We start from the raw sequence: 19,151 nt of genomic DNA, 5'->3' as shown, positions 1-19,151 counted from the left end.
AATTCTTCACTGCTTATATTCACTTGTCAGGAAACAGAAACTGAACCGACCTGAACTAACAGTGGGCGGAGTTAACAGAGTGGGCGGAGTCGCTCAGAGACAGAAACACTACACCAACACTGCCAACACTGCCAACAGTCGCCGCGGCTGCTCATCAGGGATAAATGCACACCGTTCACCTCGACTGTTGATTTCTGTAGAGCTGCTTTGAGACAATGTCTGTTGTGAAAAGCGCTATAGAAATAAACTTGACTTGACTTGAACACTACACCAGGGGTCGCCAGCTGGCGGAAGATGCGTCCAGCCGGAGCGCGAAGCCTTTTCACATAATAAAATAAATATGACACGTGAAGGTATGAAGGTGATCTCAGGAGAGCCGTTTGCGCGTCTGCGCGTGCAGTTGCGCGTGCAGTGAAAGCAGCAGAGACCGATGCGCAAACAGAAGAAAACTTTCAATGAGTGAAAAGCATTGTTTGATTATGTAATGAAAATTATTACGTACATTAAGAAAAAATAAAAATAATCTATGCTGTGATCATCGTTTTTACTTATAATTAATAATGTTGACTGATGATGAACCAGTAACTTCATGTTATGGCAGTCAATCCCTAAAAGATTATTTTTCCTGGAGAAAGGAAAAAAAAAAAACAGAGCTCGCCATGTTGCAGAGAAAGTATAAACTTTATCTCTCATAGATTTTGGATCTTAACCTCCAAAGTTTTTGAGGCTCCTTCCACAAATGTTCACTTTAGATTAAAAAAGAGATACACAATATTTCCAAAAGTATGACCATTCCTGCGTTATGTGGTTCTCCTTAGATGCTCTCTAATCACATTTCGCATTCACTTGAACTTGGAAACCAGAACCTGTTCCCCTGTGCACAAAGTGAGATCCTTGAAGATCTGGTTTAAATGCTTTGGAGAGGAAGATCTTGCTGCTATAGAGCTCTGATCTCTTTTCTACTGAACACCTTTGGGATGAATGTCAACGCTGACTGCACCCCAGGTCTCCTCACCTACATCAGTACCTGCCTTTACTAACATCCTTGTGGTTGATGAACACAAACATCCATAAATACATGCCAAAATCTAGTGGAACATCTTCCCAGAAGAGTGGAGGGAATCCTAAGAGGAAATTGGGACTGAATGTGGAATGCAATGCTCAGAAATCACATACCGTACTTATGACCAGGTGTCCCAATACTTTTGGAACTATAGTATATCTTTACTATATACAGCATATTTTTTAATAAAAAAGAAAATCCCAGACAGAAGGTAGACAGAAGTTGTGGATTTTCGACGACCTTTCTGGTTCCTCATAGCAGCTGTTTGCTTCTCAGGAAACAGAAACTGAATGCTACTAAAGTAGGCGTCTCTATTCCAGGGTTACTCCGGGACATTCCCTGTTATTTCCCCAAAATGATACATCATAGTTCATGCAAAAGTCCTGGGATTTTTTTCCTATGGTGAATTTTTTTTTCTTACCTTTTTCCCCGTATTATTTCTTTTTTTTTCACTCCTCAACACTAAAGATTCTGATTCAATTTGATGTGCTAAATTATAGTTTACTCTACATAATCTGGTACATTATATACAACCGTGTTATGTACATTTATTAAAGGTGTTTGTTTACCACTTTTGTTTGCCTCTAGTGGTTAATTTGGCAGTGTTTGGATTTGAGATTTACTCTTCATAAATGATTCACTCTTGGTTTACATTTATGGCATTTGCCGGACACCACTTATCCAGAGCAACTTAAATTTATCCCATTCATACAACTGAGCAGTTATGGGGTTAGGGGCCTTGCTCAGGGGCCCAGGAATGGCAGCTTGGTGTGCTTGGGATTTGAACTTCTGAGCCAAGTCTAACACCTTCACCTCTAAACAATCGCCTCTCTTTTTCTCCCTTTTTCCTCTTTTTTTTTCACTCTTTGTGAATGCATTACCTGAATATGACCTTTCTCACGTAGCCTGCTTGCTCCATGTATACCGTTATGGTGTAACTCATGATGGTACAACTTAGCTGATTGATTAATTGATTGATTGATTGATTGATTGATTGATTGATTGATTGATTAATTTGTTGATTTGTTGATTTATTAGTTAATGGATCAATTGATTAAATGATTATTTGATTGATTGATTGATTTGATTATTATTGGTTTATTGATTGATTGGTTGATTGATTAATTGATTGTTTGGTCTGTTGGTTGATTGATTGATTGATTGATTGATTGATTGATTGATTGATTTACTTATTGATTGTTTTATCAATTAATTGATTGATTTACTTATTGATTGCTTTATTGATTGATTGATTGATTGGTTGGTTGATTGATTGATTGATTGATTGATTGATTGATTGATTGATTGATTGATTGATTGGTTGGTTGGCTGGTTGGTTGATTGAATGATTAATTGATTGATGCCCGGTCACTGTGTACTGCGTCACCTTTATATGGCTGTACATAGAAATGACAATTAAAGTTTATTGACTTAATAAACAGGAAGTGTTTGATGGGTAAAGTACAAGAAGATTTATGAAGGCTTGGCGGTATAATGCCATGGTATAAAAGGCTGGTTACTCTTCCTATATTAATATCTTGAATATTCCATTATTAATAGTTTCTATTCGTTCTCATTTCTCCTGCAGTCGGAGGCCCAGGAGCTGACCATAGTGAAGATGTCAAAGTTTGGCGGAGGAATTGGAGCACCCAGTAAGGAGGAGAGACTGAAGGCTGCAGCAGAAATCCACCTGAGATTGGGACAGATCCAGAGATACTGTGAACTCATGGTGGAGCTGGGAGAGGTCAATTCTGCTTTCGTAGATTCTCTTTATCCGGCTTGAAAGCTCTAAAGCAGGGTGTCCAATCTTTTCCACAATGGGTGCAGTGGGTGCAGGCTTCCATTCCAACCGAGCAAGTCCAACACCATTCTGTTTAAATCCAATGATTTTCGTTTTCAATGACTATCAGGTGACGTCCTTGATTGGTTGGAATGGAAACCTGCACCCACACTGGCCCTTTGTGGAAAAGATTGTACACCCCTGCTCTAAAGCCATCATTTTGTCTATTTAAATAAATATCTTTAACAGCATAAATGTAGCTGAAGTTACGAAATGTTGTCAGGTCACAGCCTGACTCGGATTTCTCAGCAAAAATCTTTACTTTCAATCTCGACTCAGCAGATCTTCATGCAGTTTGCTTTTGAATTGTCATGCTGAAACAGATTTGGCTCTTCGAGTTCAAATGTAGGGAAAATGTAATGCTAAAGACGTCCTATACAATTGTGTGCCTCAAACGTTGTACTAAGACTTTGAGGAAGAACCACATATGGCTAAAAAAAAAACAGGTGCCCCAATAATTCTGTCTATAAAGTGTATATTATGTTACGGTTAAAATGCATTTCTCTCTTTTTGACTTCAAGCATCTAAAAATCATTTGCATGTCTTGTTTTTGTGCAGTGGGAGAAGGCGTTGTCCGTGGCTCCGGGTGTCTCCATGAAATACTGGAAGAAACTAATGCAAAGGTGTGTACCACAAGCACAAATTCACTCCGATCAAATTCAAAAAGACCAACTAATATTTTGAACCCCATATGAGACATGAGAGTAGAATATTTTTAGAGCTTTTATTGAATCATTGTTTAAATAAAAATCTGTTGATTTCTAAAGGAAATGTATTGACCCCTGAAAAAAAAAGTGGAAGAATAAAACACAGTTTTTTCTTTATTTCATTTTTTAAATTAAACTAACAATTATAGTCTAATTACACAGAAAGCCATGTTATACAGTGTGTAGCATATGGAAATTTAATACGCTATAGTTATCCTCTATACTAACACATGAAGATACAACAAACATTTCATGAATAAAATGTAACTGGTGGTTGATGATGCAAAACCACGAGACATGATAATCCTCGGTGAGCCGAGCGTATTGATACGTCACACACCCGTGTTCATTTTCGTTTTCTTAATGGGTGGGGCCAATGACGTAATGTTACGTCTAGCTATCTTCTATAGTAATACAGGAATATAAGGTCATGCCTTCTAAAATTTACACATAATTTTTTTCAGGGCCAGAACTTAAAATCTTGGTCTTGATGAGTTTAGTGAAAATTGAAATGAAGGCTAAGGAGGAAAAGTAGACACAAAGGCTTATTTCTGACGTTTATCAAATAAATAAGCCAAACATTAATCAATAATCAATTAATCAACTAGGTAGAAAATTTCCACAAAAAAAGATTATTAAGGCACAAAAAAAAAAAATTATAGCAATAGCAAAATCAACAACCTTATTCACATAAGATGCCATTTGTTGGGTTAAGCATAAATAAACCAGTCACTAAAAACTAGGAAACACAAATATTGCCTCTAGTGGTGGAAACTCAAAACTACAGTTCCAGAATCCTTAGAATAAATTTTATTATTTTTGTAATATTTTGTTTTAAAATACTTTATTGATCCCACGATAAAATTGTTATATTCTGCATATTTTAGAGATGTTGGAAAGCTGGGGTCAGAGCGCAGTGTCAGCCATGATACAGCCCCCCTGGAGCACATGGTGTGAATAAAATGACTCCTGGAGCAATCTCAGTTCCCAGTACGATCTTCTGAGATCGGTTTATTCTGTTGTAAGTTCCTTCACATGAATATTTCCCTTCCCATGCTGTAGGAGAGCAGATCAGCTCATGCAGGAGGGCAATGATGACGTAATCCCATACTGCATTGCTACAGGTGACGTCAAAAAGCTGGTGAGTTTCTTCACCTCCAGAGGGCAGTTAAAGGAGGCACTGATTGTGGCACAGGTGAGTCTCACTGAAAATGACCATAATAAAACAAACATAAATCATTATCTAGCAAATATACCACAATAATAATAATAACTGCAATAAACGGTTTGGGAAACATTTTTTTGTTGCTTACAAGTTTATCGTGCTAACTATGTGTGTGTATGTTGTAATCAGGGAGCGTGTGAAGGTAATATTCACGGACCCGCGATTTCCTCCATCAACCACTCAGCATCCACAGACAACGACAACATTGAGACCTACACCGGGCGAGTACACACACAGTGGTTATTTTAATGAACTACTTTATAATACAGTGCTGTGAAAAATATTTGCCCCCCTTCTAAATCATGAATTAACTCTTCTGAACCATGTTTATTGGAAAGCTGAGTTAAATTTCACTCGCCACACCCAGACCTGATTACTGCCAGAGCTGATTTAAGAAATCACTTAAATAGAAACAAAACTTCAAGAAAAGATGAGAAACAAAAAGACGTATAAACCCATGAATTCTGTGCTCTACCAGAAAATTCTCAAGAAGAATTTCCAGCCATCAGTTTATAACCTTTAGCTCGAGCACACTTGGGTTATGCAGCAGGATAACGATCCAAAACACACCAGCAAGTCCAGACTTTAATTCGATCCAGATGTTGCGGCATGACCATAAACAGACTCGAAAACCCGTCATTGTGGAAGAGTGAAGAGTGCGAAGAAAATTCCTCCACAGTGATGTGAAAGAATCATTACCGTGTAACCACAAACACTCGATTGCAGTTGTTGCCACCACACACCCAGTTATTAGGTTTAGGGGGCAAATATTTTTTCACATAAGGCCAGGCAAGTTTGGACAATAAAATGAAATTTGCATTTTGCATTTACTGTAATTATCTTTGTTTAAAATTTGCTTGATGGTCTGAATCATTAAAGTTTGACAAATATACAAAATAAATACTTATTTCACAGCATTGTATACGGTGTGTTGTTGGTTCAAATGTTACTAAATAGTTGCTTTGTGGACCAAGATCTTGACAGAAGTCTAGTGGTTCAAACCCCAATGTTCAGCCATTAACATTTCCTGCTCCAGGGATGCCACATCATGGCAAACCCCTACTCAATAAATTCAACAAAATAGACTGCATGTTGAATCTGTACCGACGGAATCAGTGTCACCCAGATAATATGGGTTTCCTTCTAAGTCTGGTTCCTCTCAAGGTTTCTTCCTAGTATCGTCTTTCACCACATCACCTCTGAATCATCATCAGAAAGAAACCTTTCTCAGCCGATGTATTTGTGTAAAGCAGTTTTGCAGGTAAGATTGAGTTAAATTTGATATTTGACGAATGAAGTCTTCTTTGTTTTTCTCTCTCTAGGCTTTTGCATGGGGTGTGTTGGGAACTTGCTGAATGGTATTTTCAGGAGGGATGTGCAGTTCTGGCAGCCTGCTGTCATCTGGCTGTAGATAACACAGAGGTAGTATTTATATTTACTCCCTGTTTAGAGACTTTTTTAAATTACAATTACAAATATAGAACCACATTCAAATCCCAGAAGTTTGTCAGTACTGTACACATATTTGAAGTTACATTTATGGCATTTGGAAGACGCCTTTATCCAGAACAATTTACAATTATCTTATTTATACAACTGAGCAGCAAAGGGGTAAGGGCCTTGCTTAAGGGCCCAGCAAGAGCAGCTTTGAGATATGATAGGATTTATACTCATGACCTTTTGATCAGAAGGCAAAAATCTAATCCACTGAGGTACCATTTATCATATTCAGTAAAGTCCTCATATAGTTTCCATTTAAAATCCTTCTGATCATGAGAATGTGTTGTTCATGAACATGAGGTTGTGGTTCTAAAGAAAAAGGGACAGAAAATATCATCTGAAGCAGGAAATAGTTTTGTCTGTCTGTCTGTTTGTCTGTCTGTCTCTGTCTACATTTTTTCCTTTGACTAAGAAAAAAAACCCATTCACGTAAAAAAAAACTCACTTTCCAACTATTTTCTCTCCCAAAAAACTAACCAGCATTTTTACTTTAAAAGCACTTTTGTACGTCGATGTGGATAAAGGCGTCGTCCAAATGCTATTAATGTAGACAGAGACAGACAGACAGACAGACAGACAGACAGACAGACAGACAGACAGACAGACAGGCAGGCAGACAGACAGACAGACAGACAAATAGATAGATAGATGTACAGCAAATAAATATAATGTAAATATATATACAGTATGTATTTATTGTTGTGTGTGTGTGTGTGTGTGTGTGTGTGTGTGTGTGTGTGTGTGTGTAGTTGGCTATGGCCAATCTGATAAGAGGCAATGAGTTGGAGCTGGCGATGTGTGTTGGGACCGTTTTGGAAGAATCAGCACAAGAAGCTACTCATTATGTCTTGGAACTTCTGGCCAGGAAATACATGACCACAGCTACATGGTAAACGTTCTCCTCATTTATTCAACACACACGAACCTCTTTACAAGAATCTAAGAAAAATCTAAATTATGTGTAATAAAAACTTAAGATTTAGGGGGTATTTTATGGTGTTAATTGTGACACAAATTTGTTCTAGAAGTTCTGAAGCAGTGGTTCTCAATGCAGCATCCAGGGACCTGACAGAGTTCTGGAGAGTGATGGAACCTCACACTCTAAATTTAAATTTCTATTGAAAAATGTATCAGTTTTATACTATTCAAATTAAATCACATTTTATTTGTCGCCTACACATTTATACAGAGCACGACATAGATAGATAAATAGAATATTAAATATAAATAAATAAATAATTAAAAAATAATCAAAGTATAAAAACAAGTACAAAGTACTATGTACTTATTATAAAGTATGAAATATAAGGATAAAAAATTCTCTATATAAATTTCATAGTAAAAAATGATAAATGCTAAAGCAAATTTAATTTAATTTAATTTAACGCAAATCAGTCAAATCGATGGTCCGCCCATTAAGCACTTACGGAACTTGTCCCTGTAGGCAGAAGGTTTTGAGAATCACTGATTAGATTCTGCAGTGTGATTAGTGTTGTGGCTCATCTGTTCTGTTTTATCATCCCCATCTGTTTCCAGCTTTCCATGCGTCAGAAACAGGTAGCAACTTTTAAGCATTTCTGGGGTTTTTTGTTTGTTTGTTTGTATGGGGTTTTATTTTGCTGCATGCAAAATCACTTTCATATCATTACATTTGGTGTTTATGAAAATCCCTTATTGGTTTCTCTCACCTGGTCATATGTACAGTATGTGATTTTTGAGCATTGCATTCCACATTTAGTCCCAATTTCCTCTTCTAATTCCCTCCACTCTTCTGGGAAGATGTTCCACTAGATTTTAGATTGCACTTATAGATATTTGTGTTCATCAGCCACAAGGGTGTTATGAAAGGCAGGTACTGATGTAGGTGAGGAGACCTGGGGTGCAGTCAGCATTCTCATTCATCCCAAAGGTGTTCAGTAGGGATGAGATCAGAGCTCTATAGCAGCAAGATCTTCCTCTCCAAAAGCATGTAAACCAGATCTTCAAGGAGCTCACTTTGTGCACAGGGGCATCACCATGCTGGAGCAGGTTTGGGTTTCCAAGTTCAAATGAATGCAAAATGTTATTATAGCGCCATCCAAAGACAATTGTGTGCCTCCAGATTTGTGGTACCAGTTTGGAGAAGAACCACATATAGCAGGAAAAGGTCAGATGACCCAATACTTTTGGCAATATGGTGTATATAGTACATTGTATTATAGTATTAATGTACAATGTGCATAAGCAGCTCTGTAGATATCTATAAATGTTTAATGTGAATAAAAAAAATGAAGATTGAAAAAAGGGTTTTTAATAAACCTGACCAAGAAACATAATAAACTGTGCCTTTTTAATTAAAATAATTGAAAAATTAAATGTTACTTGGAAAGTATTTCAGGCGAGTTGGTGTATATTTGCTTTTTAATTGCTTTAGAGTGAAATAATCCTTGCTTGAATTCAGAACTCTTCTCTAGTCAAATGTGTAAGAGATGAAACACTCAGTGTTGTGCTGTGGAAGGGAAATATTCAGGCTGATCTGTCCAAGCTTGATGAGGTTACTGTTACACCACAAGTGATGAGTCGTGCATTTCACGCCAAGACCTTCAGTGGTGTCCTGCCTGAATCAATCCACCTCTTAATACTATTATTAAAACATTATGACACCACATCTGTAGAAACCATTAATATAATAGAGAAGCTCAACAAACACAATTCAATACTTCTCCTTTCACTGTAGCCACAACTGCACTGCCACATACATCATCTAATAGATGACCCCAGGATTTTCCCAGCACTTATGTGCATTTTTTTCTGTGCATTACATTTAAAATTCAGGCAAATTGTGTGTTTTTGTGCAAAATCTACAGGAAAGAAAACACAAAAGTATAAATGGTTCATGAAAAAGCTTGACAACTGTTTGCTCGACCTTTCTTCACGATGTCCACCTTTTCTTGAAAAGTCCATCTTGTAAATGTCCAATGTGACCAAACCAATTTCTTCTCCTCTATCAGCCATTGTGGAATGAAATAAACGGCTATTAAATCCACACAAATATATTTGAGCTTGTGCAGTTTGCTACAGATGCCGTCTACAAGCTCGGGCTAGTGCGCTCACGGCCCATCCAATCAAAGGACGTGAAAATGCTGACTGGTTAAAAAAAAACCCTGCAGTGCTCAGGTTTCAGGTTGTCTTAGGGAAATATGTGCTGTAACGGCTAAAATCTTATTGGATAGAAAATCATAGGTAAACTTTCATTTGGGAGTGAAGTAGTGCACCTGAGGAAGCGCTATGAAATGAGGAGAATAGACTGTGGGGAGAAATGTAATATTTATTTATGGACAAAAATATATTAAAACACAAGTCCGAAATTAAGGCCCTGATGGCCTGCCACAGCATTTAACGTTGTTCTCTCAATGAAAGAAGAGAAAAAATATCTGCCTTAAAAGTTTCCATGAATGAAGTTATAGATTTTATAGGATTGACTTCGTATTGATATGTATGTCTTTTAAGTTCTGACACAGCAACAAACACTCTCTCTCTCACACTCACACACACACACACACACAGTATATATATTTATATACACACACACAAACACAGTTTCTCAGAAACTTCATGTACACAACCTGAAATACATGTTTTTGTGTGTACAGTCTCTCTGTATTTACTCTCATGTTGTGTGTGTGTGTGTGTGTGTGTGTGTGTGTGTGTGTGCCATCAACAGGGACTTGGCTGTCAGGCTGCTACAGATGATTCCTGATAATGAAAGTCTTTTAGCCAAGCTGTGTGCCTTTTACCCAGGCAGCTCGGCCGAACGAGACGACCTGCACGACAAGGTACAGTCACGTGACTCATTTACGGTTTATTTGTACATTAGATCAGAAATATTTCAGCTCGATTCGATGATGGTTTTATTTATATATATATATATATATATATATATATATATATATATATATATATATATATATATATACAGGGAGTGCAGAATTATTAGGCAAATGAGTATTTTGACCACATCATCCTCGTTATGCATGTTGTCTTACTCCAAGCTGTATAGGCTGGAAAGCCTACTACCAATTAAGCATATTAGGTGATGTGCATCTCTGTAATGAGAAGGGGTGTGGTCTAATGACATCAACACCCTATATCAGGTGTGCATAATTATTAGGCAACTTCCTTTCCTTTGGCAAAATGGGTCAAAGAAGGACTTGACAGGCTCAGAAAAGTCAAAAATAGTGAGATATATTGCAGAGGATGCAGCAGTCTTAAAATAGCCAAGCTTCTGAGCGTGATCATCGAACAATCAAGCGTTTCATTCAAAATAGTCAACAGGGTCGCAAGAAGCGTGTGGAAAACCAAGGCGCAAAATAACTGCCCGTGAACTGAGAAAAGTCAAGCGTGCAGCTGCCAAGATGCCACTTGCCACCAGTTTGGCCATATTTCAGAGCTGCAACATCACTGGAGTGCCCAAAAGCACAAGGTGTGCAATACTCAGAGACATGGCCAAGGTAAGAAAGGCAGAAAGTCGACCACCACTGAACAAGACACACAAGCTGAAACGTCAAGACTGGGCCAAGAAATATCTCAAGACTGATTTTCTAAGGTTTTATGGACTGATGAAATGAGAGTGAGTCTTGATGGGCCAGATGGATGGGCCCGTGGCTGGATTGGTAAAGGGCAGAGAGCTCCAGTCCGACTCAGGCGCCAGCAAGGTGGAGGTGGAGTACTGGTTTGGGCTGGTATCATCAAAGATGAGCTTGTGGGGCCTTTTCGGGTTGAGGATGGAGTCAAGCTGAACTCCCAGTCCTACTGCCAGTTTCTGGAAGACACCTTCTTCAAGCAGTGGTACAGGAAGAAGTCTGCATCCTTCAAGAAAAACATGATTTTCATGCAGGACAATGCTCCATCACACACATCCAAGTACTCCACAGCGTGGCTGGCAAGAAAGGGTATAAAGAAGAAAATCTAATGATATGGCCTCCTTGTTCACCTGATCTGAACCCCATTGAGAACCTGTGGTCCATCATCAAATGTGCGATTTACAAGGAGGAAAACAGTACACCTCTGAACAGTGTCTGGGAGGCTGTGGTTGCTGCTGCACGCAATGTTGATGGTGAACAGATCAAAACACTGACAGAATCCATGGATGGCAGGCTTTTGAGTGTCCTTGCAAAGAAAGGTGGCTATATTGGTCACTGATTTGTTTTGTTTGGTTTTGAATGTCAGAAATGTATATTTGTGAATGTTGAGATGTTATATTGGTTTCACTGGTAAAAATAAATAATTGAAATGGGTATGAATTTGTTTTTGTTGTTGCCTAATAATTATGCACAGTAATAGTCACCTGCACACACAGATATCCCCTAAAATAGCTAAAACTAAAACTACTTCCAAAAATATTCAGCTTTGATATTAATGAGTTTTTTGTGTTCATTGAGAACATGGTTGTTGTTCAAATTAAATCCTCAAATAAAATTAATCCTCAAAAATACAACTTGCCTAATAATTCTGCACTCCCTGTATATATATATATATATATATATATATATATATATATATATATATATATATATATATATATATATATATATATATAAAACCTGACTAGTGCGCTCTCTGACCATCCAATCAAATGATATGAAAATGCAGACATGATTGGACGCCTGCTAGGAGTACGCAAGTCACAATCTGATTGGTTTAAGCAACAGCTTCAATCAACATGGATTTGAATCAATAGGACGCCTCAAACTGAAACTTATACTTGGATGGTAGCTCAGGGATTAAGGTGCTGGGCTACTGATCGCTGCCACTCTTGGGCCTTTGAGCAAGGCCCTTAACCCTCTGTGCTCCAGGGGTGCAGTATCATGGCCAACCCTGAGCTCTGTTTGTCATATAAGGAAAGCGAGTGTGCTGTGTTTCTTCAGTGTGGTTTGCCGAGTTTGGAGGAGTGTAAGGATCTGGCCGAGGAGGCTCACAATCAGGGAGAAACCTTACAGGAAGTAAAGTATCTTCTACTCAGCCCTGAACCTGAGAAGGCTCTCCCAGTCGGCATCGCGTCCATCAAAGGTATGTGTGTGTGTGTGTGTGTGTGTGTATGCGTTTTATTACATCTATTAAGAAGAAAAATGCTATGTTATTATCTTCTAATATATTTTTTTCTCTATCTTACAGATCAGTTGAGGTGTCCTGATTGGACCGTGGACTCGGTTTATCCAATCCTGGACCTGCTGAGTTACATCAGGACGGACCGGTTGGTTCTGAGCAAGTGCAGTGAGTAAGTACAAAACCGATAACAAGTCTGTTAATATCGAATCAAACGGGTTTCCTCAGGAGGTTTTCTAATGAACTCGCTGTGTGTGTGTGTGTGTGTGTGTGTGTGTGTGTGTGTGTGTGTGTGTGTGTGTGTGTGTTTTCCCAGGGAGCGTAATGAGCTGCTCATCCTCTGTGGCTACATTGGAGCGTTATTGGCTATAGGAAGGCAGTACTCCAGCATCGTCCCTGCACTGTATGAATACACAAGGTAAGAGAGTGTGTGTGTGTGTGTGTGTGTGTGTGTGTGTTTACCAACAACTTGAGGAGAAAAGAGACTTTCTTATTTCTTTCTGTCTTTCTCTCCTTTAGTCAATTGTTAAAGAGGAGAGAAGTCGATTTGCCACTGCAGATTGAACAGCTATCAGTGGAGCTGGAGGCCTGGAGAGCATCTTTCAACAAGTCAGACACACACACACACACACACACACATTTGCTATGCATTAGACGTTTGCTATAGATTTCTAATGACCAAGTCTCCTACTCAGGGCAGCAGAGGAGACTCCATACACTCCTCCAACAGAGGCGCAGATGACGGAGTACACACTCCTCCTGAGACGAATGAGGGCGGAGCCTATGAAGGGCCTGCAGGGGCCAGACTACGTCACAGGATCCAGCTTGCCCAGCCACTCAGACGTCCAGATCTCCTGCTTTACTGGGCTAAGAATACAGGCGAGTCACACACACACACACACACACACACACACACACACACATACACACACACACACACACACACACTGTTTTCTGGTGTACTGAAAAACTGTCATAATATTTTTTTAAATGAAATTCAAAGCATTTTCCAACATGAGAGTTTTCAATGCTTGGAAAATAACTGATGTTTTTTTTTCCACATGGGTTTACCGTATTTTCCGGACTATAAGCCGCTACTTTTTTCCTACGCTTAAACAACGAAGCGGCTAATTTATGGATTTTTCCTGGGTTTTTCCCGGTTTCACAAACTTCAAGCCAAAAAACTGAGCCCCCATAACATTAGACCAATGAAATTGCGGAACGGGTTCAGGTGAACCAATGAAACTCTTTATATTAAATCAGATGCGCTCCCACTGAATCGGGCCGCACCACATCATAAATATGGATGATGTTCCTCTGACGTTTGACCTGCCGCTCACTCGGACTGTCTACAGGAAATGCCAATCATTCGTCACGCTGAAAACAACCGGGCATGAAAAAACACTTCACCTGTGTTCTGAGCTGCACGGCATCGGGAGAAAAGCTTCACCGATGGTGATTTTTAAACGCACGACGAGGCTAAAAGGAAAACTCTCGAGAGAAATAGTTGTGAAAGGAAGGAGGAAGACAGTGAACAATGACTTTTTTGGTAGGCTACTGTTTAGATACAAGCCGTGTAACAGACACTGTCTTTCATTAAAGCCTGTGTAAAGTTGATTAGTTTCAGTGTAGACACCTGCGGCTTATAGACAGGTATTTATGTTCAAAATAAAAATCTTTGTTAAATTCAGCGGGTGCAGCTTATATTTGGGTGCGTTTACTAGTCCGGAAATTACGGTAATCGAGAGATTTGTCATCTTGTCTGCAGTATAAGTGGAATAAAGCATTCAGAACCCGCATTTATGGAAATAAAAATCAATTTTAGCGTCGTAAAAGGTAAATTTTCATTTTAACGTGCTAAAATAACCGCTCTCTGTGATTGACAGGGTCCTGTCTTCTTCCTGGAGGATGGCAAGTCGTCCATTTCACTTAACGATGCGTTGATGTGGGCCAAGGTGAACCCTTTTTCTCCGCTGGGGACCGGGATACGCCTCAATCCCTTCTAAACACACACACAGTCACATGCACATACTAGCTCATAGTCATATACGAGTAGAGACAGTATTAGAGTCCAGTTGAGAACAAAAAACAGGACAAAGACCACATTCTTAGGACATGGACAGAGAAACGAGACTCGACTCCATGCTTACTGTATATGTTCACCAGCATGAGATGGCATTATCAGTAGTTTCCCATCATGTTTCACTTCAGATGGAATCAGGAACACAGCTGAAGGACTGGATTTTGGTCCAGTTTTTAGTCTGGACTATTTAATGGACCTTTTTTGGAATCTGCTTGTATCCATTGAGGAGGTGGCATGCGTTTTTATTTTATTATATGTTGCTTCTTGTTTATTTCTGTACGTGTTAATATATTATTTTTTATCTAAATATACACTATATGGACAAAAAGTATTGGGACACCTGGCTTTTCCAGATATATGTTGCTCTTTACTCTTTAACACAAATGTTTGAGGCACGTCCTAGGTGGTATGTAGGGAGGCTGCACTTTGACCCCAGCTTCCTAACATCACTGAGATATGTGAGGAAAGAATATCACTGTGCTGTAAAGTACAACTATAAAGCCCCTTTACCTTTTTTAATGTGGTAGCATGACATTTTTTATTCAAATGAAACCAGGAGACCCAAACCGGTTCCAGCATCTGCTGTGCACAAAAGCCAGCTCCATGAACATCTGCTTTACATGAGTTGGAAGTGTGTGGAAGATCTTAAGTGGCCTGCTATAAAGCTCTGAGGGATGAATGTAAACACTGACTGTACCCCAGGCTTCCTCACCTCACCTCCATCAATACCTGACTAATCTTCCCAGAAAAGTGGAGGTTATTATGTCAGTAAATGTGGAATGGGATGTTCAAAACTTCACCAATCTTATGGTCAAGTGTCCACAAACTTTTAGCCATAGAGTGTATATATTAAAAACTGCACTTTATACAGACACGGCATGTTCTGAATCAAAAATAAAATCATGACATTAAACATTACGACTATTAGCATACCCGAGCTCATAGGTACAACCTGATGCTAATCTCACACAGACTTCCTGCTAAACCCAGTCCAAACTCTGCAACTTTATATTACAATCAAATATAATTCAGAAATATATTAATATAATATAATTATAATTCAAAAGCAGTATTAAACCTAAAAGGCACACAGAATTGTAACTTGTGCTCAATTATTAATAACAGCTAAGATGAGTCCTAGCATGTATAAGCAACATTTGACTAGCATTCACCAGATATTCTCCATTAAAACAGGGGGGAAAAGCCTGGCTTTAACATGTTGTGAGTTTCCGACAGCACACTGTATGTTAGATCTGTGATGCTGCTTTCTCTTCAGGGATCTTGGTTTTAGAGAGACCGTGTCTGTGTACTTGTATTAGGGGTTCAGGCACTTAGAGTCACATTTTTTGCTAATTATTTTGCTAATAAGTTCATTCGCTAACATTTATTTTTTATCCAAGGAAGCAGATGGAAGCAGCTCATAGACTAAAGTCCACATTCAGTTCCCATTTGCTGTTATAAGAACCTCCACTCTTCTGGGAAGGTTGTTGTTCTGGAAGGTTCTCCTCTCTTGGGTTTTTGGGCACCTCCCTGACTAAGTCTCTTCTCCCCCGATCACTCAGTTTAGTCGAGCGGCTTTGTTCTAGGAAGAGTCCTTGTGGTTCCAAACTTCCATTTACTGATGATGGAGGCCACTGTGCTCATTGGGACCTTCAATGCTGCAGAAATGTTTCTGTCCAATTCTCCAGATCTGTGCCTCCATACAATCCTGTCTCGGAGGTCTACAGACAATTCCTTGGACTTCATTTCTTGGTTTGTGCTCTGACATGCACTGTTAAATGTAGGACCTCATATTGTTTAGGTGTATGCCTCCAGATCATGTCCAATCAACTGACTTTAATCAAGTTGTAGAAACATTGAGGCAAGTGAGCTTAATTTTGAGTGTTATGGCAACGGCTGTGAATATTTATATACATACATTTTAAACAAACTCCTTTCACGTTGTCATTATGGGGTTTTGTTTGTAGAATTTTGAGGAAAATAATGAATCCATTTTGAAATAAAGCTGTAAAATAACAAAATGTGGACAAAGTAAACCGCTTTGAATACTTTCCAGATGCACTGTAAAAGATGCATTACTTGATACAGCACCCCTGAAGCACCAGGGGTTGAGGGCCTTGCTCAAGGGCCCAAAAGTGCAGCTCGGTATTATCAGGGCTTGAACCCGACCTTCTAAACATCCCAAAGCCTTAACCACTGACCTACCACATCTTCATGGAGCTGGCTTTGTGCACAGGGGCATTGTCATACTGGAAGAGATTTGGGGTCTCCTAGTTCAAATTTCATGCTACCACATCCAAAGTCCTGCACAATTGTGAGATTCTAACTGGTAACAGTTTGGTGAAGAACCACATATGGCTGAAAAAGTCGTGTTCTAATACCTTTGTCCACATAGTGTATCTAGCTAGCATTACTATATTTTAGTATTTATTTCTTTTAATTTATAATTTTTTCATCAAAAAAAATTGTTAGACTGTGTGTTCATTTTTAGACTACATCTGGAAATACATACGGGTATTTATTTTTTTTTTATTTTTGCGACCATGAATGCATCTCTAGTATTAAACCTTCTGAAACACTCGATGCAGATGTTTGCAGATGAAACTCATGAGGTATGATGTCACAATAAACACAATAAGTACACACACAAAAAAGTGCTTGGACCCCGACAGTCGCTGCTTGCTGGTTGTTGTTTTTTTTTTTACGTAGGAAATGAGATTGTGTGAAATACATGAGGCTGGTGTTTATGGGAGAAAGGTGTATAAAATGTTTAGTTTTTAGTGTTTATAGTGTGTGCCTTAAATTATTAGCAAACAACGCTAACATCTGTATTAGCAACGGTGTGCTATTTTAGGCAACATCATCCGATTGTATCATGCAGTTTAGCTTTTTTAGTAAGAAAAAAATATGTATTGATAAATTATGTGCGAGGGGAAATTCATTTCTTGACTCATTTTAATTCTTTTCAACAAACTGCACTGTGAACTGTATTTATTCATGTATTTATTTATTTATTTGTAAATATATTCTTTATTTTGTTGGATGATTCCCCAGCGCTGAACAGGGTGTAACCTCCATCTAGACTTCTGTATTACTGAGAGAGAGAGATGTAGAAGCAGATGATAGAGAACAATGTTTTCTCATTATATTGATTTTATTTTAATTTTTTTTTTTGCATTATAAAAAAGTACCATGAGGAAGAACCACAAGAAAAGAAACTGTTGTTATTGGAGGATGATGATAAAAAAAATGAGGCAGCATTTGTCATCATGCAAATATGAAGATTCTTATTAAAAAAAAATATTTAAGCATCCATGTTTTTGTCTTCTTTTTTTCAGGCTTTGCTTAACTTAAACATAAAACTTATTACAAATGTGGATATAAAATGTTGGGTTTTTTTTGCTTTTAATCATCTGGGAAGGTGTTTCTGTTTTGTATGTATTTATTTATCTATAAAACACAATGACCACAAGCACTTTTCATTTAATTGAATTATTTTTAAGGGTGTTGTTATGTGGACAATTGGCAGCGTTTATTTATTTATTTGTTTGTTTTTTATTTCGTGCATTTTATTGATCTTTTTAAGCACAATGATTTGATGAAGCAATTTTTACAAAGTAATTTTTCTTGTACTTATATATGAATACCACCAGGTTTTATTTATTTAGTGTATTTTATAAGCGTTTTTATTTTGTATTATTATGATTTATTAATCAATTAATAAATGTCCTTATTTATCTTGGGAGGTGGTTTCTAAGCTCAATGACCATAAGCTATTTTTTTTACACATTCTTTAATAGATTGTTTTAATTAATACATTAATTGATTTTCATTGGTTAATTAATGAATACATTTTATTTATTGTTTTTAATCATGTGGAAAAGCGCAAGTCATTTTTAATGCATTTTTTTATGATTTTTCTCAAAAGCTAAAGAATCAAAATGTTAAAAAAATGTATCATTAGCTTTAATCAAACATGACCAAACGTTATTTTAATCATGTCCTGATGGGAAGATCAGAATATTTCATTGCTTTAATCACCTTCATGGTGTCTATGGGAGTCACGTGACAAAAGGACGAATGACTCGGACCGGATAATTAAATTCGATGAACTATTAAATTTTTTTCCTGTGCATAACCTACGGAGATTTCACGATACTTTGCTCTTCCACATCCGGTAGAAAATGAACAAATTGAAGCAGGTTGTCGCAGTTTGTTTTGAATAATTCGTTATGAACTGAAACTCAGACGACTTTAAGATGATCGCCATGATATACGTGAATATTCACTTAGTCTCCAGGTTTGGTCTGAGAACTGCTTCCCAGATCTCAGAAATGCTTCCAAAGCTTTTGAGGAATAGGTGTAAATATCTCACCTTCAGTTCAGTTCCACATTCATTCCCCATTCACACTTCTGAGATGATGTTCCACTAGATTTTGCAGTGTCCTTGTGGAGAGATTCATTCAGCCATTAGTAAAGGCAGGTAGTGATGAAGGTGAGGTGTTCTGGGGTGCAGTCAGCGTTCACATTCATCCCAAAGGTGTTCAATAGGGTTTAGAGCTCTAAAGCAGGAGATCTTCCACTCCAACCCGTGTAAACCGTATCTTCATGCATGTCATGCTGGAACAGATTTGAGTCTCCTACTACAA

At 38.1% G+C, this 19,151-nt stretch overlaps 1 protein-coding gene across 1 annotated transcript in view; it reads left to right on the top strand.

The window, feature by feature from the left end:
* The window catches only part of wdr17 (WD repeat domain 17), a 101,267-nt gene extending 86,054 nt beyond the window's left edge, over positions 1 to 15,213 (top strand). Inside the window, 13 exon segments of the mRNA XM_046864609.1 lie at positions 2,652 to 2,807; positions 3,462 to 3,526; positions 4,673 to 4,805; positions 4,965 to 5,056; positions 6,158 to 6,257; positions 7,085 to 7,224; positions 10,039 to 10,150; positions 12,242 to 12,383; positions 12,489 to 12,591; positions 12,736 to 12,837; positions 12,939 to 13,028; positions 13,115 to 13,298; positions 14,306 to 15,213. Of these exon segments, the coding sequence (XP_046720565.1) occupies positions 2,652 to 2,807; positions 3,462 to 3,526; positions 4,673 to 4,805; positions 4,965 to 5,056; positions 6,158 to 6,257; positions 7,085 to 7,224; positions 10,039 to 10,150; positions 12,242 to 12,383; positions 12,489 to 12,591; positions 12,736 to 12,837; positions 12,939 to 13,028; positions 13,115 to 13,298; positions 14,306 to 14,425 (1,539 nt within the window). The 3' untranslated portion in view covers positions 14,426 to 15,213.
* The last annotated feature ends 3,938 nt before the right edge of the window (positions 15,214 to 19,151 follow it).

This window comes from Silurus meridionalis, chromosome 2 (genome assembly GCF_014805685.1).
Source record: "Silurus meridionalis isolate SWU-2019-XX chromosome 2, ASM1480568v1, whole genome shotgun sequence".
Lineage (NCBI taxonomy): Eukaryota > Metazoa > Chordata > Actinopteri > Siluriformes > Siluridae > Silurus > Silurus meridionalis.
The sequence above is the reverse complement of the archived record's forward strand: the minus strand, read 5'-3'. Positions and strand labels throughout refer to the sequence as shown.